Genomic DNA, 22,945 nt, shown 5'->3' with positions numbered 1-22,945 from the left:
TTTCGTTCCTGTTACCCTTTGTTAAAAATAAAATATTAAAAAAAAGATAACTGATGGAAACACACATATTTAGTTGCTTAGAAGCAGAGGAGTGATGTAAGCACATTTATATCTTTTCTTATAGGCAGATCTTGGTATTATCAGGCAGGTAAACAACCATCACTAACAAGTGGGGGGATAGCCCCTGGCATATTTGGGGCTTGGTTCAGTGCCATCAGTGTGCGAAGCTGTCACTCCACTTTCTTTCCTTTCTGTTTGCCTCATGAAAACTGTGAAACTGTTCCAGTCCCATACCAGCGCCTAGTCTCTTGATAGGCATGCCTCTTAAAATCCCTCCAATTAAGTTCAGCCAATGCTCTGCCATTGTTTGGAGATGGAACTGGCTTTCACTGTGCTTATCCATGCCCCTCCCTGCTGACTGGCAGCAACATGACAAGGACACTGCTACTCCACGGCTTCTCCTCCGATAGCTGAGGGCACAGAACAGCAGTGCTTCCGCTCCTGGCTGCAGGGCCATTCGTTCGTTTGTTTGATTTATATCCCGCCTATCTAGTCGGTTAGGACCACTCTAGAATGCCTCTGTGGAGGACTGCGTCTCCACCCCTTGGCCATCACCCTGAGGAGTGTCCCGAGTGCTTCTTAAATTTGAAATGAAGATGCTGGGACTGGTCATTAATGGGTCTGGAGCAAGGCGTCACTAGGGCAAAGGTAACACACCGTTTCACTATGCCCAAGTCTGACACAGCCACATCGATCTGGACTACAGCCTAGATGGCATTATGGGCTTACCAACTCAAGCAAAATCCCCAAAGGTGGAGACACTGAGGATAGGGAGCCAGTTTCCAGTCCAGAAGCCAAGTAATCTCTCTGTACTCAGCTTCCCGTCAGCTACAGCGCCAGACTGAAGGCGCCACTCAGGGTCTGCAACGCTCTGTACAGCCCAGGCCCAAGTTCGCCGAAAGGGTGCCTTCTTCCATATCAACTGCCCGAGTCCCTGTGATCTGTGGGGGGAGGCCCTTCTGGACTGGGGTCAAGCAACATTCATGTAATCCTGGTACAATGAGCAATCTTCTCTGCTAGGCTGCCCACCAAGGAGTGATGCCACCACCATGACTGCGCAGGCTTTGGACACGAAGTGCACTTGCCACCAGCTGGCAGCCGATTTGCTCGCTGACACATTTTTCTGACTGCTAACTTGCTCAGTCACACCTCTTGATTTTCATAGAATGCTTTAACTAATTAGTGTTTTATTGCTGCGGCTGCTGCAGTGGACTTTATTTTCATTTAATCAGACATACCATGATACCACTCGTCAACTCCGAAGATTCTCAGCAAAGTTCTCAAACCAAGTAAAATAAAGCACACACTGCAAGCCGTCCCTTCAAACCCTCGGAGCCATTGGTTTGAAAGGCCCCTGAAATGCCTGCCTCCCCAGGGAGGGCAATGTTGTTGCTCTGGAAGCCTCACTTTGGGGGGTGGGAGAGAGGAAGAGCATCCTGGGGACAGTGGGTCAACCCTGGAAAGGCTCTTCCTTCCTCCTCCCTCCAACCCCACAAGGACCCACAGAAAGGCACTGCAGGACATGGTCCACATCCAGGCATGATCATAAACAAAGGAGTACTGCTGCAGGCCGCTGGTCCTCAGCTGCCGATGACTTTTTAAAGGTCCACTCTGAGCGGTGACCAGGGTCAGGACAGAAGCTAGTAAAGGGGCTCCAAACCTGGGTGAGGTACATTCTGTCTGTCCAGCTCAAGGCATTAGTTCTAGCTTGGAGGTGGCAGAAAGAGAACAGACCCAGAGCTGCCTGGCCCAAAAGGCCACCGGAGGGCTTCCGACAGTCGCATTCCACCCAGCCACGTCCTACCTTTAATGAACTCACAGATGTGGGTCTGCATGGGGCCCTTCTCCATATTCTGCACGACACTGTTGGCGATTCGCGTCAGGTGGCCCATGTTGCCTCGCCTCATTCCACCTTCTGCTCTGAAAAAGGACAGCCCAGGTCACTTGTCGTATCTGCGACCCTCTGAGTGACCCGCTGTGCATTCGCATCTATGGCTTTTGTGCCTCGCTCAGAACAATCCAGCAAAAAGCGCCTTTCCTTTTTTGGAGCTCATGCCTTTGGGGCGTGTCCCTCCCTGTTCCGCTGAGTTCCCTTCAGTCTGCAAAAGCCCCTCAAATTTGACGCTTCTACAGACAAAGTGCTGAATCGGGGAAGGAAGGCAGGCTGTGCAAATACACAGAAAAACCATTCCAAGAGCTGCAGCTACGGCAAGGCGCCTGTTCCCTTCCTCCCCGTGGTCTCTGGGCATCTCTCTCCCATGGGAGACTAGCCAATCTTATACCCTAGCAGGAGTGTGCCTGGCCCAGAAAAGGGTGCTGGATGTGGCAATGAAAAGAGGCCTTTCCTGTAGCAAGACTGCCAGCCGTGCAGCCCTTAACAGCAGGATCGGACTGGAGCCGAATGCAAGCCCAAGACCGAGGGACTTTTCATGAAGCCAGATAGGTGGTTGTGCACAGAAGAATGACTTTTTAGAACTTCTGCAGGGCGCAGCCCTTCAAACTAGAAGCAAACACCTCTGAGCGGAACTCGCCATTTGGAACATCCCTGGGAAAAAAGCAGGCTCCCTACTGCTTGCCCTGCAGAGAGGCTCCGCTTCATGCTTGTACAGGCCCACAACTCTCTCCCATCTAAGCAGAGCAGGGCATGCTCCGCAGGTGAAGAGGGGTTGGGGAAGAAAGCAGGTACCTTAGTTAAGGGGAAAGGCATTTAGGAGCCTCCTGGTGCAACAGTTAAACTGCAGTACTGCAGCCAAGCTTCTTTCTGCTCAAGACCTGAGTTTGACCCCGATGGGCTCAGGTAGTTGGCTTGAGGTTGACTCAGCCTTCCATCCTTCTGAGGTCAGTAAAATGAGTACCTAGCTTATTGCGGGGGGGGGGCAAGCTGTTGTTTGCCTAATTATGTTGTAAACCGCCCATAGTCCTCCAGCATTATGGGGTGGTATATATGTTGAAGTTAAAACAACAAGCAACTTGGAAAAGAATAAGGGATCCAGACAGAAGACAATTCTACCCTCAAGAAGAACCGCCCCAGGGCAACCTGTCTGGAGGACAGGGATTTGGGGGCTGTGTCCCCTTTTGCTTATAGGAAAAGTGCCTTACTGTATTCTGTCGTTTGTCTCCCAGGCGTCCAGAATTCTCTGCACCAGGCAGCACTTTTGGAACAGCTGGAGAGGAAAAAGAGGAGCACATCAAGGCTCGACAAACGACACTGGATAGGCAGCCCCCGTTGCAGCCACAGAGACAAAGGTGGAAGGCCTCAGCCCCAACATAGAACCCCCCCCCCCGCAACACACACACACCTGCAGTCCCCAGGCCTAAAATCCAACAGGCTACGCACAGGCAGGAACCCAGTAGTAATACGAAGCTATTTTGAGCCTTTCCAAAGCTGCCAGTAATCAACAACCGCTTCTCTTCCATGAGAGAACCTCTGACGCCTGGAGAGCATCTCGCTCACTCCACCGGTCCTCACAGACAAAAACAAAGGTAGTCAAGGCAAACTTTGACACCACTATGTCACTGTGCCGCAGTTACCTTCCTGCCTGGCAACCAACACATTCTTAATGACTATATGATGCTGTACAAACTCTTCACGTATCTCACATACACTGAAAATTCTATTAGGTTAAGTCAAATTCAGATAAAACCTGATAGCACATAACTCGTACACACAAACGCAGAACTTTACATTGTTCCCTGTTAACATTCATTTCACTTGCTTCTGCCTAGTGCTCCCATCTGTTGAAGTCACTCCATTATTTTTTTCCCTCTTTCTTTCTCTCTTTTCCTGTTGCTGCTGCAGCATCACACTGTCAACTCATGTTTAGCTACTATTAGACACCTAGATTCAGTCTTGGGCAATCCTGAATCCTCCTCCTTCATTGTTCATTTAAGAGCCTTCTTAAATGAACAATGCAAAGAAATAGAGGAAAATAACAGAAAAGGAAAAACCAGAGATCTGTTCAGGAAAATTGGAGCCTTTGGTGCAACAATGGACATGATAAAGGACAAAAATGGAAGGGACCTCACAGAAGCAGAAGACATCAAGAAGAGGTGGCAAGAATACACAGAGGAATTTTATCAGAAAGATTTGGATATCCCGGACAACCCAGGCAATGTAGTTGCTGACCTAGAGCCAGACATCCTGGAGAGTGAAGTCAAGTGGGCCTTAGAAAGCCTGGCTAACAACAAGGCCAGTGGAGGTGATGGCATTCCAGCTGAACTATTTAAAATCTTAAAAGATGATGCTGTTAAGGTGCTACATTCAATACGCCAGCAAGTTTGGAAAACTCAACAATGGCCAGAGGTCTGGAAAAGATCAGTCTACATCCCAATACCAAAGAAGGGAAGTGCCAAAGAATGCTCCAACTACCGCACAATTGCACTCATTTCACACGCTAGCAAGGTTATGCTCAAAATCCTACAAGGTAGGCTTCAGCAATATGTGGACCGAGAACTCCCAGAAGTACAAGCGGGATTCCGAAGGGGCAGAGGAACTCGAGACCAAATTGCTAACATGCGCTGGATTATGGAGAAAGCCAGAGAGTTCCAGAAAAACATCTACTTCTGCTTCATTGATTATGCAAAAGCCTTTGACTGTGTGGACCACAGCAAACTATGGCAAGTCCTTAAAGAAATGGGCGTGCCTGACCACCTTATCCATCTCCTGAGAAACCTATATGTGGGACAGGAAGCAACAGTTAGAACTGGATAAGGAACAACTGATTGGTTCAAAATTGGGAAAGGAGTACGACAAGGCTGTATATTGTCTCCCTGCTTATTTAACTTATATGCAGAGTACATCATGCGGAAGGCTGGACTGAAGGAATCCCAAGCTGGAATTAAGATTGCCGGAAGAAATATCAACAACCTCCGATATGCAGATGATACCACTCTGATGGCAGAAAGCGAGGAGGAACTAAAGAACCTTGTAATGAGGGTGAAAGAGGAGAGTGCAAAAAACGGTCTTAAACTCAACAACAAAAAAACTAAGATCATGGCCACTGGTCCCATCTCATCCTGGAAAATAGAAGGGGAAGATATGGAGGCAGTGACAGATTTTACCTTCTTGGGCTCCACAATCACTGCAGATGGAGACAGCAGCCCCGAAATTAAAAGGCGCCTTCTTCTTGGGAGGAAAGTGATGACAAACCTTGACAGCATCTTAAAAAGCAGAGATATCACCTTGCCAACAAAAGTCCAAATAGTCAAAGCTATGGTTTTTCCTGTAGTGATGTATGGAAGTGAGAGCTGGACCATAAAGAAAGCTGACCGCCGAAGAATTGATGCCTTTGAATTGTGGTGCTGGAGGAGACTCTTGAGAGTCCCCTGGACTGCAAGGAGAACAAACCTATCAGTTCTAAAGGAAATCAACCCTGAGTGCTCACTAGAGGGACAGATCCTGAAGCTGAGGCTCCAATACTTTGGCCATCTCATGAGAAGAGAAGACTCCTTGGAAAAGACTTTGATGTTGGGAAAGTGTGAAGGCAAGAGGAGAAGGGGACAACCGAGGATGAGATGGTTGGACAGTGTCATCAAAGCAACCAACATGAATTTGACACAACTCCGGGAGGCGGTGGAAGATAGGAGGGCCTGGCGTGCTCTGGTCCATGGGATCACGAAGAGTCGGACACGACTAAACGACAACAATCCTGAATCCTGACTCTGCCTTATGAAGCACCACTCCCCTCACTCCGTTCAGTGCCACCTGCAAACCTGAGGAGCGTCCCATCCACACCCTCATCCAAATCATTCTAGAATGAGGATGGATGTGGGTATTGATATGCAGCATCCCCAAAAGCAGCATAATCGTGACAGAAGCCAGCTTGGGAGACACTCTGGGGTCAGCGTATGGCAGCAGACCGAGATCCGGAACCCAGGCCCAAGGCGTCCTTTGCTGGGAACTGCTGGGATTGCCGAGAGAGCGAGGGTGATAATGGCAGGTATCAACAGCCTCATACCAGTCCTTGTCTGGACGGACGCCTGGTGAGAGATGGGCCTGGTGACAAGGCACTGGGTTGTCGGCCGGTCTGGGTGGGCCAGGTGGCGGAAGTGGGCGATCCCTCTTCCCCAGCAGGCCTCTTGAGAGAAGAACTGACGGCAGGAGCAGGAGCCTTTCTCTCGACGATTCAGGTTTTGGGGCGGAGGCCTTCGGAACAACCAACTCCTCAGCGGAGGGCTTCGTGGCCGAGGCAGCAGGCACAGTCTCAAGGGCCAGAGCCCAGGCTGCCTCCTGAGGGGGATCCGTGGTTGAAAGGAGAGAGGCTTCCCAAAGGCAGACCTTCCTTCCTTCCTTCCTTCATTCCTTCCTTCCTTCTTTCAGGCGGCCCTGTCAGAGTGAAGCTGGGGCGATGCAGGCAGGGGCGGGGTTCCTGCTGTTCCCCCAGGGGCGCAGAAGAGGCTGAGGGCATAGCCATCGTCAGATAGGGGCCGTTTAAGGCTGCGGCCGTGCTATTTTTCGAAGAGGCCCTTTGAGGCCATAAAGGGCCGAGGAGTCCCCATGAGGGGAAAAGCTACACAGCTGGCGATAAAATGAAAGTCTAAAAGTCTACTGGACTTTTCCAGAGAGAATTAACTCATGGAGCGGCAAAGAGTCCATGACAGCAGGTCAGCAAGACAGAAGGCGGCCCGGAGGGTTCCTTGGATATCTCCGGAATGGTGGCAAAAAAAGGAAACTGAGGGAGGACCGTGAGAGGCGCAAAGAGGCCTCTTAACAATCTCCTTATTTTGAAGGTCTAGGAACATTGCAAAGATTCGCGCAAGCAGAGAACGCTACCTATTAGCATGCAGTCATGGAGACCATGAATAGCACTTCTGAAATCTTTGAAAGTCTGTCCTACAGAGGAGGGGCAGGATCTCTTCTCGATCATCCCAGAGTGCAGGACACACAACCATGGGCTCAAGTTAAAGGAAACCAGATTTTGGTTGAATATCAGGAAAAATGCTCCAACCTTGGGAGGCATTCAAGAAAAACTTAGATCGCCACCTGGCAGATCTGCTTTGATTTGTATTCCTGCCTTGAGCAGGGGGTTGATGGCCTCGGAGGCCCCTTCCAACGTCACTTTTCTATGATTCTATGAAGAACAACGTTCTCTTCTTGCAGGTCAGCAGACTCGTCACTTGCATCTTTTATTTCTACAGGTTGGTCTGAACTGGGTTGTATTTCTTCAAATAAATTTAAATGTGCTCTGATTTTCTGCAATGTAACTTTTGGGGTTTTAATTATTAATAATGTACCACCTGCAAAGAGATTTATTTTATCCTCCTCTCTGGTATCTACGCCTTTAACTGAATTCTGTGAATATATTTGTTGGATGTCGTTGGATTTATTTGTCTAAACTGGGTGCCAGGTCTGTTTAATCAATGTTTTTAATGCATCCCATTAAATTTTCAGGGAGAAAAACGAAATACCTAAGTAATATTGAGAGTTACGTCCTAAAATAACACATTTATCATTATTTGACAAAGACTGCCAGCTGGATCCTTTGCTGGCAGATCACCTGTGGACTGGGACAGGTCGAAGGCTAGATGAGAGACGGCCTGCAGATGTGATCTTGAGACTGGCTTCTCGGCTGAGCTACTTTGGGCCACTAGAGGAAGCTGCCCGGGTCTGCTGGGACCAGGGAAGGTGCCAAGCGGCACAGAAGCTTGAGAACCAGTAGTGGGCCTGACGCTGACAGAAGAAGCACCAGGGGCAAGCAGTACGACAAAGGAAAACCTATCCTCCCAGGAGGTAGTGAGCGCTCTGATGCTGGAGCCATTCAGACAACCATCTCTCAGACCTGATTTGAATTCTTGCCTTGAGCAGGGGCGGGTGGGGTTTTTGGCCTTGATGGCCTCATGGGCCCCTTCCCACTCAGTCATTCTACGATTCTGGTTAAGTCAGAGGCCGTGCAAGAGCCTTCTCTCTGGGGTCCTGTGGAGCAACCCATTCCACCTCCCCTAACTTCCAAATAGAGACACAGAGAGAGACCCTTACATGTGTCACCATGATGTTCTCAGGGCTGTCACTGTTTGGCGTATCAGAGTTTTCAGACACTGCGTTCCCATTTGTTCCATCCTTATTTTCAGCGTCGCTCACGGACGCTTTGCTTTCACTCACGGAGTGCGCCAGGATGGCTGCAATACACAGTTCCACCTGGAAGTGCAAGAAGTTGTTCCAAGTGTATTTGAAAAACAGGTCCTGCAAGAGAAGTAAGAAAAACAACCAAGTTTGCTTAGGAAAGTATGTGATCTCTCAGGGGTATAAGAATACTTCTACTCCACATGGATTTCTTTTTGGAACAACCAGTAGGAACGGGGGTGGGGGTGGGGGCGGGGGGGTGGGAGAGGGGCCGCCACTGCCACCATTCCTCCGTGAGGCCTGTGAAGCTGCCTCCCAGCAAGCCGCAGGCAAGTGGGCTCCCCCTCCCTCCCTCCCTCCCTGCCCTCCGCCCTCTCTTGCCCACTACTCACCAGCAGCACATCCATGGTGTTCAGCCGGCAGAGTTCCTGATTGATCCTGGGCGTGTTGGTGTGCAGCAGGGCAGCGATCAGGCGGGCACCATGGAGGCGGGCATTCCCAAGAGGCTCCTCTAGGACCCCAATGGTGGTCAGAATGGGGGCTGCCTGCCAGCAACAAGGAAGGGAGACAGCTTTTCGGCATGGACTAATCCCAGCCTTGAGCAAAACACCAGCTTTTCAAGTCTGGCATCAACCTTGTCCCTCGTCTCGTGCTGGTCCAAGTCATGCCAGCAACAAAGACGGAACAGGGAAAGAAGCCCTGTTGCTAGAGCAGATGCAGCTGCCACGGGTGTCCGCAGGCTCCCCATGGACGCAACAGCTCCGTGCAACTCAGAAGCTTAACAGGCAAAAACAAAAGACAAAACACTGTGGCACCTTAAAGTTTGTTTTATACAGCAATGTGACAGTAAAATGCAACAGTTTTTAAGGTGCCACAACATTCTTGTCTTTTTGATTTTTTGTTTGTTTTTGCCTGATATGCGAGCACAGACCAACCTGACGACCTCTTCTAAAGCTTCACATCTTCTCCCAATGAAACCACGCCAGGCACTTGAGCGTCCTTCTCTCCACCCTGTGGTCTCCTTGTGATCAAACTGCAGAGTTCCACCAGCACAACTCAAGCACTGGCAAAACGACTCCCAATCCTGGCCCAGGGGCCTAATATGCCCCTCCCCAGTTCCCTTAACTGGCTTAACTAGATTCAGAACGAACACACACACACACACACACACACACACACACACACACACACACACACACACACACACACACACACACACACACACACACACACACACACACACACACACACACACACAAAAAAAGTGTGTGTCCTGGTGCTTGGACCCTGAGGAGAGGAGAGTGAAGGACCCGTGAGCAACAAAGAGAAGCAAAGGGAGTCTCTCCCAGGGAGGAAGGACCCGTCTCTTCCTTTACCTTGGGAGGGTGGAGCAGCAGTTGGTGGAAATCGTACAGCCGCGGCTCAATGCCTTGCAGGATACTGCTATTGACAGTGTATGACCGTTCAAATCCCTGAGAGAAGGAGTCCGTCAGCCCCTCCATGCTGTGGGCAGAGAGGCAAACCACGTTCAAGACACAAAGCAAACACAACCGAGCTCGACCAGGCTGGGCCAAGAACCAGGGCCTGGGCCTGGGCCTGCCCCCCCCCCCCCCGTTCAAAGCCCTTGCTATGCTCTTCCGTTCACTGCTCAGCACCACGAATCCCCCGAGAAGCAGCCACCCAGCCACTGAAGTCACATTTCCAGTCGTCCTCCCCCCCCCCCAGGTTAAGAATCCTGTAAGAGAATGCACTCACAGGCACCAGCACGCTCCAGAATCTCCTTGTCCCCCCTCTCCCCCCAAAAAAAAACCCCAACTTCAACGCACCAAAACCATCCTCTCGTTCTTTTGTTGTATGAAGCCTACAAGAAAAAGAGTGTGTGATATGGACACACTCTTATCCGCCCAGTTAGACTGATCACCACTCAGACCTGTCATTCTACCCAGGGCGACTAAGGAGTCTTCCAGGAACAAGGCACCTCTCAGTATCCCAAGTCTGGGTGAACATAAAACAGCTTCTTTCACTACCTTCCCCAGGCGTGAATTTCTCATTGTTGAAACTTAAGTCTTCATGGCTGAAAACCAAATACAGTGGTGCCTTGCTTAGCGAGCGCTCCGTTTAGCGACGAAATCACTTTGAAACGAACTTTTCGCGATTGCTTTTGCGATCGGTTTATGATGTTCCCTATGGGGTTTTTTCGCTTTGCTATGACCGATCATTGCAAAGCGACCATTTTCGCACAGTTGGTTGGCGGTTTCAAAATGGCTGCCGGGAAAAAACTTGGCTGCCCGCTGTTTTCTGGGATGGATTCCTCGCTTAACAGGCAGCGAAAATGGCCGTGCTATGGAGGATCTTCGCTGAACGGTGAGTTTGAAGCCCCTAGGAACGCATTAATTGCGTTTTTATGCGCTTCTATGGGCTTTTTTATTTCGCATTGTGACAGCGATTTCGCTGGAACGAATTAAAGTTGCAATGCAAGACACCACTGTACAATGATTTGATTTGGCCTTACGTTTTGTTTCACTCACTTTACATTCCTGAAGTCCTACAAAATACTCGTGGCTTCCCGTGACACAGTCAGAAAACTGGAGCCGGGCAAGAGGAATTTGTGTCCCACAGAGGGCCACGGTTCTGCTACGACTGGACAGCCTTTGAGCACAATTCTTTCTATTTTCATGAGCGATGAATGTAATGCCCTGACCGCTGCTGTTGCACGTTTCTTATCTGCAATTCTGAAATTGTCCCCGGCTTCTCGCTCCTAATTTGTGAAATTCGTGTAATTTTACTTTCCCTGTTTTGCTTGTGCTGTTGTAGTTTGTAAATGCCATTAAAGGTTTCAGAACAGACACATATGTGGGGACTCCAGGTTCAGAGGAAGTCTACCTCAGATTACAACAGCCACAGAAAGCCTCCCCCTGTCATGCTGTGCCCAGAGGAACCGAAGAGGGGGCCAGACAGAACCTGCCCCCCGTCATGCTCCCCCATGGCTCTGCCTTGGCTCCAGGGCTTTTCTTACATCCCTCCTCAGTGGATCTAGACAGCAGATCTGACCAAAGTCATGTTGGGACACTTGCTGTGTGTGGCACGTCCCTTTTGTATGGGGTGGGGGTAGGATGAACTGACAACGGGCCGTCCCCTCCATTCATTTCGACTAACGGGGGGGTTAAGAACCTATCTTTTCCCCATCTCCGTCTAGGGGAAGGGGCCCCCCAGCCTGAGCCTTGTTCCAAGGACAAACTGAGAGAACACAGAACCAAAACCAGTCCAGAAGGAGGGGGGGGGGCGGGCACCTGCCTTCACGTCTCCCTGAGATCTGACTCGTAAGCTGTCTCCAGCATCGCGCAGCACCCTTTCCCCAGCGAGAAGGAGGACATCCTTCTCCCCCCCCCTCCACAAAAGGAACACGTCACAGTAAGTTCCTCTTCCAAACAGAGGGAGAAAGAAGAGGTCCTCAGGATGATGGCACTTACGAAAGCTGACAGTCCCAGGTGGATCCCGGACACTCGGGTTCCAAGACCCCAAAGAAACTCCCCAGAAGGGCGAGAGGTCACACAGTGGAGGGACACCTGTGGCAGGTCCCCCAAAGAGGTGCCCCAAGGAGGCCTCGGCTGAGAAAAAAGGGACTCCCGCCAGTCATGCCTTAGACCTTAAAAAGAAGACTGAGCTTCCAATGGGGTGGCTCCAAACAGGTCCAAAAGGGAAGCAGAAAGGGGTTCCTTTTCTTTAAGCGACGGACAAGAAGCAAGCGAGGAGACCGTCCTGCTGAGAACGAAGGCACTGCTGGGCTGCCCTCTCTGCCAGACAGAGGAAGAGGAGCTCCTGAACAAAGAGGGTTCTTCCGCTCCCGCCCATCGAGCTGAGTGGAAGAGAGACAACCCACCCACGGGGAGGACCTCGTTCGGCCCCTCTAGGAAAACGTGGAAAAGCCAGCCCCTGAGCAGCAGCAGCAGCAGCAGCGTCGCGTGCCCCCAACCAAGACCCACTCAGCCTTGTCCTAGGCCAACCGATAGGCACAGATCACACGACTGACGGCGTAGCCCTGGGCGAGGGAATGCTGACAGAGACAGCCACGCGGCATGCAGGCCCCACCCCGGACCTGGCAGAGGACTCACCAGACACGCCTCGGCTCGAGTAGCGTCAGCAAAGTCTGGGTTCCGTTCACGATGCAGCTCTCCGTCCGCTCCCCGTCAAACATGTTCTTCAGAAGCTGCTCCACGCACTCCTGCCTGCCGAGACAAAGTGGCCCTTCAGCCGCCCCCTCCCCGGGGCAGGGAGGCATCCACACAAGAGGAGCCCCCGCCCTGCCCCCGGTGGCTCGGCCGGACGCAGCCCTGGGGCCTCTGCTCCGTGGGGTGCTGTCCCCAGTCCTCCCTTTCCGCCACACCTGGAAGCGGCTGGGGGACCCGGACAGCCAACCGGACAGGACCAGCGGGGCAAACAAGACCAGACCCTTCCCCCAAGGGGCTTGCCATGGCACTTCTGGCTCTCCTGCCTCCCTTTCCACCTTGCTAGGCCGGTGAGACTGAGCCCACGGCTGGCCTGAGGCGATGTAGGCAGGTTCACAGTGGGCTGGGGGATCTGAACCTGTCTTTCTGCATCGACTCCCTCTACCTGCCTTTGACCACCATACGACACTGCCTTTGACACGACATCCAAAAAAGAAAAAAAAATGGGGCCAACAGAGACCTAAACCGCTACAGGACCCAAGTCGGGGACACTCCCTGTGAAGGATCTGACTTTCTTGGGCAGGAAGGAGGAGGAGGAGGAGGAGGAGAAGGTGGTGCTCCTCTTCCCGTCTGCTACTTACGACTCCAGGGCTGCAAGGAGAGGATCGGGCTCAGCGGCCTCCTGGAGCTGGCTGCTCTGGTCTCGGCTGAGCCGGATGAGATCGCACAAGGTCTGGGAGGCGTTGGACTGCCGCTGTGCAGGAAAAGAGAGGGCACCTCTGGGTCAAAGGCTCGTCTTGGGGGTCGTGGACCCACCCCGGCAGACCTCCTCACCTTTAACCCTGCACATTTAAAACTAGTGCACCGGCTGCACTCACTCTTGAGAGGTCTGGCCACAGCAGCACATGCCTTAGTTACATCCCGGCTGGATTACTGTAACACACTCTACATGGGGTTACCTCTGGAAAGTGTAAGGGTCTAAAATGTAGCAGCCAGATGGCTGGCTGGGCCTGGAACACAGGGATCGCATCACCCCCACTGTTACTGCAGCCCCACAGGCTGCCAACCCGTTTCCGGGCACAATGCAAAGTGCTGGTTTTAACCTCTAACGCCCTAAATGGCTTTGAGTCCGAAAGCTATCTCAAGGACCGCCTCTCCCTTTATGAGCCTGCTCATGGTTCATAGTTTTAAATATTGTCTTTTAATGATGTTAACCATCGTTGTATCTGGAAGCTGAGTGACGGCAACGGGACTTCTTTCTTGTTAGGTTGAAACGTTTTGCTACTCATCCAAGTCGGTTCTTCAGTCTGAGGAGAGTTGGTAGGAGACCCCGGATAGATTCTCCTGGTGGGTTTCATTTCCCCCTGGTCTGAAAGGGCTGGTTAGGTGGACAAAGGAGGGTGTGTGAGAGTGAAAATCCCACCTCTGCCCTCCTTCTCCACCCATCTTCCTGGGTCATTAAGAGTCATTAACAGGGATCTTCCTTTCTGGTGTGTTTGGTCCGGATCTTTCTGAGGAGGGATGAAAGGGCAGCATGATAAACAGGAGCCTAGTCAGACCAGGGGGAAGTGAAACTAAAGGGGAGGATCTATCAGGAAATCTCCTATTGACTCCCCTCAGACTGAAGAAGCTACTCGGACAAGGAGCGAAACGTTTCAACCGAATAAGAAAGAAGTCCAGTTGCCATGACTCAACTTCCAGATAACCTCACCTGGATAACTGAGACTCTTCACAGATATATTGCTACGCCACTGTACATTCATTGTTTCCAACTTTAAATAATGTCTTTCATTATTGTAAGCCACTTTTGAGTTCTTTTCAAGGAGAAAGATGAAGTAAAACTAACTAACTAAATACCAACTTTAGTTTTTAAATATTGTCTTTTTAATTACTACATAAGCCTGCTCAGGTCCTTTAAAAAAAACAGGGTAAAAATAATTTATAAATAAATAAATAAATCTGATCAAAGTGTCGGGAAGCAGGATTCCTTCCTCCCTCCTGGCCCGCAACATGATGGGCACAGACACACAGCTGCACCTCCCAAAGTGGTTCCTCCCTAGAGAAACCGGAAGGAAGAGGCACACAAGGCCACTCACCGGGGGTGTGTGTGTGTGTGTGTGTGTGTGTGTGTTCTTCCACACTCACCTCCTCATCCTGGTTGGGGCAGATCAGCGCCACAAGCCTCTGGATGACCTTCTCCTCGTTCAGCCACTGAAGGGGAAGGGGCAGAAAAGGAAATGAGGGAGCCTCCCAGCAGCTCAGGCCCCGCAGCCAGGACCCCAGTCTATCCCTCCTTTGGGGGATCCCTTATCACTCCCTGTGGCCCCTGGCCAGCGATAATCAGCCCCTTGAAAGAGAATGCCCTCCAGGAAGGGTGGTCAGTTCTGCGCACACGCACACACACACAGAGGCAGGCTGCAAGCAGGAGGTGGCGATCCCGAGGGGCAAGCAAAGAGACCTGCAGCCCAAGCCGCTTCTGACCATTCACCCTAAACAGCAGGAAGGCTTCTTAGCTGAAACGCAGGTGTGAGCCAGGAAAACAGAATCACCCAAGAAGAACTTTCTCTCCTTCCCCTCCGGGGGGGGGGGGGGGGAAGGGAGGGACCTGAGTATTGTGACTGCTGGCCGGCAAGTTCTTCACACAGCCCCCCAAAGGGGGTCATTGCAAGGACGTCGAGCAACACGGGGGTCGGGATGCAGCCCTCCCTGCGTTCAGAAGGTAAGACATGTCCCTCTTCCAGCTGAGGTCCTGGCCCTGATACTGGAGGGCCAACCCTCTACCAAACAGAGCTCACAGGCCAGAATCTCCCCAGGGGCGCTGCACATTTTGCTATCCTAGGAGAAGCTGTCCCCGTTGGCCCCACTGAGCACCCTCCGCGGGGCCAAGGGTCTCAAGGCGAGCCTCACGTGTAGCACTTCCTGGCGCAACTGGGCTGGTTCCACGCAGCTGATGAGGCGGAGGAGAAGGTCCATCATGGCTGAGGTGTCGATGTGCTTCAGCACCAAGTCGATAAACTGGGTTTTCGTCCTCAAAAATGAAATTACCTTCAAAAAAAGAAGACACATCCTGAACTTTTACAACGCTTCCCTTATTTTCACAATCTATAAGGTGTTCCTTCATTCACAAGAATCCCCTGGGAGCTGCACAGGCTGTCAAACTTACTAGAGCAAAATATAAAATGTACTCAACCCCAAATCAAAAAGGAAGCTTCCACCTTTCAACTCTAAACAAAAAGGAGCTGTTCCCCCTCTGGGGCTGAAAAGGTGACATGGCCAGCCTTAAAAACATCTTCTTTGGAAGGGCGCCCTGAAGAGATACAAGTAAGGCAGGAATGGCCTTCTCTCACACAGACGATGGCCCGCCAGTTCGCCTAAGGCGAGCACACCGAAGGTCCCTAAGCCTTCCCAGGACTTGAGGGCAGGCAGGGGGGAAAAGGGGGCTCACAGACACCCCAAGGACGGAGCCCCCGAGTCTCACCTGCTCCGTCTTCCTGGCAATGAGGTTGCCGATGGTCTTGCTAACGAAGCTGGCCAGCAAAGGGTTCAAGGGAGGCTCCTGCTCCAGGAAGCCGTAGAGGAGGTTCAGCAGGCCTTCGTCTCCTCCCAGCCGGTCATTGATTTGTGGCAAGTCCGACGTCAGCAGCTCACAGGCTGTGTTGGGATACCTGCCCAAAGGGAGCCGCCGCTCAGGAGCAGAACAAAGGCCACCCTTGACCCTGCGGTGGCCCAAAAGGACCCGAAGAGTCCAAAGAAGTGCAGGGCTCCTGGCTGGCTGGGAGCCAGCAAGGGAAACAGACACTGCTGGGCCCTTTTTCGCCTTCTAGCTCCGAGACAGACTTTAAAATTAGGGTAGGGGTGTTGAACTCCCAACTACCAGCACTCCTCCCCCTTGGCTACTACGTGAGCTGAATCGGGTGGGAGCGGCAGCCAAAGAACCCCTGGAGGCCTGCCGTTCATCCACCTGGCCTTCACATATGCAGACAGGAAGGCCAGGCCACCCAGCGTGGGCCTCCTGGTTTTTGCACCCCAGGCCCGCCGAAACTGCTGCTTGGACCTCCTGCCCAGCACAGCAAAAGGCCTCCCAGCGCCATTAGGCATCCTGTTTTCCAAGCATTCGGCGCTTCAGGTGCCAATAAGCCTTTTGCCTGGCCCTTGGCAGAAGGTTGTGCTTCCATTCAGGACTAGAAACTCCCTCCCCCCGCCCCCGAGTTCCGATGCCTTTATTGGTGCCCGATAGGAAGTCCTGACTGGCCAGTGTTCTAGCCTTGTCATCGTCCCCCCCCCCCCCGCTGCCCCCAGTCAAGAATGAGGTGGACACCTGACCTCACTGGGGCTGTCCCAACACCACGCCCTGGTCCTGCCCCCCCTTCCAAAAACCGTGCCGCATCCTGGGCATCTCAGGAGATGACTGAGGTCTCCAATATGACCCTGTGCAAAGCCTGAGGGCCTGCTAGGAAGACCAACGTTTGCAAACCCCCCCCCCCTTTGCCCCCCTCCCAATCCTGCCCAGGGACACCCTCCCCCAACACTAGGTCACACCCTTCCCCTGGAAAGGAGGCATTGCTTGGCTTTGTTCCTGCCAACGGCTCAGAGGCAGAGGAGCGAAGACTCAAAGACCCGCACAGCCCATCAGCCTCACAGGAACCGAGCCTTCAGGTTTGGGTTGCCTGGTCTTGTTTTGCGGTCGTCTGACATCCTTTTCACTGGGTGATACGAGCTCATCTTTATTACCCACGACCAGGGTGGCTGGCTGTCCTCAGGTACCCCAGGCAGCAGGCTTGTTCCAGATGACGAAAGAACAGAGCAGACAAGGCTTCCACCCGACTAGTCCACTGGCTTGGGAAAGCAGCAGCACCAGGAGCTCTGGGCCCTGGTGCCCAGGCAGGATCAGCCTGCCCCAGGAACTGCTTCTTATGGGAACAAGCCCAGCCACTCTCTAGCCATGTGAGGGCACAGTTCCTGCTCCGCCAGCCTTGTACCCCTCTCTTAGCAGCACCCCCCTGCCAGTCTTCCAGAGAAGGACACATTCTCCCCACTCCCTCCACGGCTAGACTGGGGCAGCCTGATGCCCCATAGTGGCGTGGCCAGCGAGGGCCTTCTGCAAGTTTCTGGACTGCAGCCAACCCTAACCCTAACCTCTAGGTTAGCCAGGGCCCATGGGAGGCGGCAGCCACCCCGGCACCACGCACTACGTGGGGCAGATCGCATTCCGCCTGGGCCCCCAAACCCCGGGCGATGCTCCTTTGTCCTCGCCTTCAGGTTCCTGGGAAGAAAGGGCCGCTCTTCTGCACCCACGGGCTCCACTCATGCCTTCGGCAGTCTGGAGCCGCATCTCCGCGCCTTGACCGCTGGACCACAATCCAGAAGGCTCCCCCGGCCTCTCCCTGTGGCTGCCCAGGCCAGCAGGGGCCATGACACCAGGCTCTGACCTTCCCAGTGCTCTCTCCCAGTCGGGGCACAGGGATGTAGGGTCCTCTCCCCACCCACCCACCCACCGGCCCACTTTCCTCCCCTAAGCCTAGAGCGAGGAGCCCTCCCTCCTCCCCGCCACATACCTGAAGCGGACCTTCTCCTCCATGTCCAGCGGAGGCTCGTGGGTGATGAGGTTGACCAGCTCCTCCAAGCAGGGCGGCTGGCACAGGAAGTCCACCAGCTTGCGGTTCTGGGCCTTGCACTCCTGGAGAAGGTCATCCTCCTCCATCAGCTCCTGCAACGCCACGCCCTCCTTGTCCAGCAGCTTGTCCACATGTGACGTGGTGTTCAAATCAAACTTCCAGAACATGATGGGGGTGTGTGCACAGGCCTGAAAGGAGAAGAGAGCAGTCAGAGGCCACAAAGCCTTCCGTTTTCATGGAGCACTCAAGGGCTGACCCTTCCAGGGGGAAGCCTGGCCCGTCTTTGGCAGGGCCCTACTCAGGTCCTGGGCTCCCAAGCGGAAGATCCACCTGCAGGCAGTTTGTTCAGTCAGAGCGAGCCAGTGAGCAGGCGCGCAGGGGAATCGGCCAGGTGGTAGACTCTAGGCAGCAGCCCCCCTTCAGGGCTTCCCTATCCCTATTGAGCTGAAACCAGCCCCACCCCCAGCATCTCCATTTTGGTGGCACGCGCCATCCCAGCAAGTGGCCATGCTTTGCACCCTTCCTGCCTCAGGACATGGCCAGTCCGTGACCCCTGCAGTGGACATCCAAGCCTTGGGCCTGGGCACACCTGAGGAGCCTGCTTCTGGAAGGCACCGCACAAACCACGGAAGAAGAAAAGAACCGCGCTGACCTCTTGTACAAGCCTTGTTTCAAGAGCGAGACCTTCGCCACAAGCAGAGACACATTTGGCTTCCTGCTTCTGCAGAGTCGTGGACTTCCATTTATCAAGGCTTCCTTTTCGTCCTTTCCTAAGGAATAATCCCAAAGGAAACGTTAGTAGCACAAACATTGCATACAAAACTGCGCCCCCCCCCCACAAGAACCCAGAGCAGAGCTGATGACGTTCAGTTGTCTGAAGAAAATAGTTTGGAATTCCTGCCAGAAGAAGACCGACAGACACCCCCCCCAATAATCGGGAGCCCGCCTGACCCGGCGACACAAGAAGGTCAGAACTGTTGCAGATCAAGTCTTGCAAACAAGTTGTGAGCAAAGCCGTGGGCTTTCTGCCCATAAAGTGCACAGTCTTGCAGAGGCCGCTCATTCGAGGTGAGTGGCTTCCAGGCGTACACCTCTTGAGCAAAGGAAAAACCTCATTATAAAAAGCCAAAACTTTCCTCAAGACGGGTTTGTCAAAGAAAAGGAAACCACCAACTGCCCAGGACTTGATCTTGGATAAGCATGCTGACCTGGCCTATATTACAGAGACCCAGTTGGACAAAGCGGGGGGGGGGGGAAGAGGATCTATCCCAGGTGTGCCCACCTGGGTTTCCTGCACTCCATCAGCTACCAAGCCCAGCCCCAGGTGGGGTGGGGGCAACAGGGGGAGCTGCAGACGGGATTCCATCACCCTCATCAGGCGCTTTGCCCCACCGTTTGCTGGGTCTGAGTGCATCTCAAACCTGAAAGAGGATGTCCAGGACAGGATCGGGGGGGGGGGACACCTATCGTACTGCACAACAGCCTCCCTTCCTCACCCGGCCAAACTGGACTTGGGGTGGGGGACCCCCAAGGAGCCGCCCTTGGTCTGGGGGACTTCTAACATCCACGCTGAGGTCAGTTTATCTGGAGTGGCTCTTGACTTCGCATCCCCCATGACGGCCGTGGGTTATCCGGCCGCACTCCCACAGCACAGCATTCTCTAGATCTGTTTTTTTAGTGCTGGGCAAGAGGAGGGTGATCTGGGTGCAGAGGGACTCTCTGCAATTCCATTCCCGTGGAAAGTTTGCTACCGGGGGGCAGCGGGGTGTTAGACTAACTGGAATTCCGTCTCCACAGGGATTGGAGGGAAGGGCTAATGGGTCCAAATGGTCTCTTAGGGAGGTTCCTGTCACCTTGGCAGGTGATCCTATTGAAGCTCTGGTTCGAAGGGGGAAATGCGCAGGGCAGTGAACACGAGTGATGTTTAGATGTGCCCGCCCCACAGAGTAGAGCCCAATGGGTCCCTTGGTTTGCCAAGGACCTGTAAAGAAAATCATCTCACACTTAACATCAAAAAAACTAAAGAACTCATAATTGATTTTAGAAGGAAGAGAAATGTACATTTACCACTGTACATAAACGGTGAGGAAGTGGAGAGAGTTGGTAGTATTAAATTTCTGGGTACTTATATTTCAGAGGACCTCTCATGGACTATAAATGCCAACATGCTAATGAAGAAGGCACAGAAGAGGCTGTATTTCCTGAGAATGCTCGGCAAGTTAAATTTATCTCAGCATTTATTTATCTCAACACAAGGGAATTATGTAAGAATACTGTTTGTGGACTTTAGCTCTGCTTTTAATACCATTATACCCCACAGATTAATAGTCAAACTTAAAGATCTAGATTTTCCAGATTCTATCTGTCTGTGGATTTTGGATTTTTTAACAAATCGTCCACAAAGGGTTAAACTGAATGACTACATCTCTACTGACAAGATACTCAGCACTGGCTCTCCACAAGGTTGTGTCCTCAGTCCACTACTGTTCTCCATTTATTCATCGGATTGCACCAATAACCATCCCAGTAATAGGATTATTAAATTTGCAGATGACACTACACTAGTAGGACTTATTTCCGGGGATGATGAGTCTGCGTATCGGGATGAGGTATTACAGCTATCCCGTTGGTGCAAAAAAAACAATCTTCTATTTAACATCCAAAAAACCAAGGAATTTATAGTGGACTATAGGAAAAAAAGAGCAGACATTCAGCCACTGTATATAGATGGAGTTTGTGTGGAACAGGTGGTTGAATGTAAGTTTCTTGGGACCATCGTAACAAATGACCTGACTTGGAGTGCAAACACTGCTGCGTTAATTAGGAAGGCGCAACAACGGTTGTATTTTCTAAGGATTCTTAGAAAACAACAATTGACTGAGAGTTTGTTAACCACCTTTTATCGGAGTTTGAGTGAGAGCATATTATCCTACTGTCTTTGTGTATGGTTCATGAGCTGCACAGTGGCAGAGAAAAAGGCAATTCAAAGGGTGATTAAGACGGCCCAAAACATCATTGGCTGTTCACTCCTCTCTTTGGAAGAATTGTAACAGAACAGATGTAAGAGGAAGATATCTAACATACTGAAAGACTCCTCTCATCCGGGACATCAGCTCTTTAAATTATTACCATCAAGAAGGAGATTCAGGGTATTGAAAGCAAGGACAAGTAGATTCACGAACAGCTTCTACCCAAGTACAGTATTGAGTTTAAATACAATTAAGACTCGGACCACACGTTTTCTAAATAGTTTTTATCCCAGAGCTATAATTGCAATTAATCATGAGCTTAAAGACCACCAGTAGTGAATAATTAGTTGGACTGTGTTACTTGGCCTGCGGTGTAGATGTTTGTGTTTTTAGTGGGGGACTTTTAGTGGGTGGGGAGTGTTTGGGGAATTTTATGTGTATGCATGTGTCTGGTCTCTGGGTGTCTGTGAATTTCGTTGTATGGGTATACTGTGTATATATTTACAATGACAATATATTATTATTATTATTATTATTATTATTATTATTATTATTATTATTATTATTATTATTATTATTATTATTATTATTATTATTATTAAAAGAGTGGGAGAGAAACTAGAGTCACAATAGTGGGGAATTCAAAACCAATCTGACCAAACGCGAGTGAGAGCCCATTGGAAGACCCATCCCAGTGAGGTGACCCCAGATACCCTGAAGGCTGGTGGCAGAGAAGGCAGCTTCTTGTGCCGCCACTGCTGCCATTCAGCCGGGCCTTTTCGAGAAGCCAGGAGCCTATGACATCCTGGCCCGCAAGCAGAGAAGGGTGGACACTCAAGAGCCTGCTGTGAAGAACTGGTGACAGACTCCCAAAGGAAAACTGTCTGGATCCACTCTGACTTACGCTGGGAACTGGAAAGGGGCAGGGTGTCCCTGTTAGTATCTGGGTCATCTTTCCGGGATGGGGCTGTTCTCCAGTGGCTCTTCTTGGACCCTCCTGGACCCTCAGAGGGTTATGCCGGAAGATTCCTGTTGGACACTCTGGCGTCTGACATCCGCCAAGAGTCTGTCTTTCTCCCACGCTTTTTAGCGCCAACATAAAACTGCTGGGATACGTTATCCAGAGGTTTGGGCTTCAGTGATGGCACCTGGCAGATATCCTTTGATCTGTATACTTAAATTGAGAAGGAGGTTGTACTCGATATCCCGATGGGCCCCTTCCAACTTCATTATTCTATGATTTTATAGTTTGGAAACTTCAGCTGGTTCAAAAGACTGCAGTCAGGCGGCTGTCTGGAGCCGTTACAGGGATGGTAACCTTCTCTTGCAAGAACAGCCTCACTGGCTGCGGATCCATTTCTGGGCCAAATTCAAAGGGCTGGTTATGACCTACAGAGCCCCATAGATGGCTTGAAGGACCAAATCTCCCCATCTAACCCTTCCCATCTCAGAGATCTTCAGGAGAGGGTCTTTCCTCAGTTCTGTTGCACCCACAGTGAGTGAGGACTTGAGAGAGGGCATTTTTGACGCCTACTCCCGGTCTCCAAGGTTCACTCCCATGTTCACTCTTTACCGTTCTTCCACAGGCAGGTGGAAGACTTCCTGTTTAAACTGATTTTGTTCTGTAAATGCCCTAAATACCTCCCTAGCTGCTTTATACCACCACGGGTTCCTTCACTAGGAGAACAGTTGGATAGATATACAGTAATTTAAGCAAATAAGTAAGATTTGTCTGGCTTAATGACAAAGAAACAAGGAAGACAGAGGCACCTAAGGTCCTAGCTCCGGGAGGAAGGTGGCATAGAAACCAAGCCAGCCGTCTGGCCAACAAACACCCTTTGTCTCCTTTCCATCCAAATGCCCTTGAATGAAGAGGCCAAGTTGCCTGGTCTTTCCTGACAACCAAAGCCATACACTTCATCTTCCAGGTGCGTAAGAGGGATGGTAGGAATTTATACCTCTTTCCCTCTTGTGCTTTAGAAAGAAGTCGCCAACCGCACAGAGACCATAGAAGGACATTGGGCAAGAAGGAAGCCTTTGCTTCCGGTCCTTCCTTCCCACAGGACAGGATTTCCA

At 51.6% G+C, this 22,945-nt stretch overlaps 1 protein-coding gene across 5 annotated transcripts in view; it reads right to left on the bottom strand.

Annotated features, from left to right (window-relative positions):
• PPP6R2 (protein phosphatase 6 regulatory subunit 2) overlaps positions 1–22,945 on the bottom strand; it is a 53,475-nt gene that overhangs the window by 18,608 nt on the left and 11,922 nt on the right. For 3 of the 5 annotated variants that reach the window (XM_078376789.1, XM_078376787.1, XM_073002333.2), the window contains exons 2-13: positions 18,553–18,670; positions 17,841–18,088; positions 15,764–15,950; positions 15,193–15,330; positions 14,431–14,496; positions 12,927–13,039; positions 12,232–12,345; positions 9,496–9,622; positions 8,512–8,664; positions 8,036–8,239; positions 3,160–3,224; positions 1,865–1,980 (exon numbers count right to left, since the gene is read on the bottom strand). In XM_078376789.1, the coding sequence (XP_078232915.1) occupies positions 1,865–1,980; positions 3,160–3,224; positions 8,036–8,239; positions 8,512–8,664; positions 9,496–9,622; positions 12,232–12,345; positions 12,927–13,039; positions 14,431–14,496; positions 15,193–15,330; positions 15,764–15,950; positions 17,841–18,067 (1,510 nt within the window). In that variant the 5' untranslated portion in view covers positions 18,068–18,088; positions 18,553–18,670. Of the gene's footprint in view, positions 1–1,864; positions 1,981–3,159; positions 3,225–8,035; positions 8,240–8,511; positions 8,665–9,495; positions 9,623–12,231; positions 12,346–12,926; positions 13,040–14,430; positions 14,497–15,192; positions 15,331–15,763; positions 15,951–17,840; positions 18,089–18,552; positions 18,671–22,945 lie in introns of those variants that run through there. The other 2 variants (XM_078376788.1, XR_013536995.1) reach the window with 2 other exon arrangements.

Source organism: Pogona vitticeps, chromosome 5 (assembly GCF_051106095.1).
Source record: "Pogona vitticeps strain Pit_001003342236 chromosome 5, PviZW2.1, whole genome shotgun sequence".
Taxonomy (NCBI): domain Eukaryota; kingdom Metazoa; phylum Chordata; class Lepidosauria; order Squamata; family Agamidae; genus Pogona; species Pogona vitticeps.
Note: the sequence above shows the minus strand (reverse complement) of the source record. Positions and strands in the feature narration are given on the sequence as shown.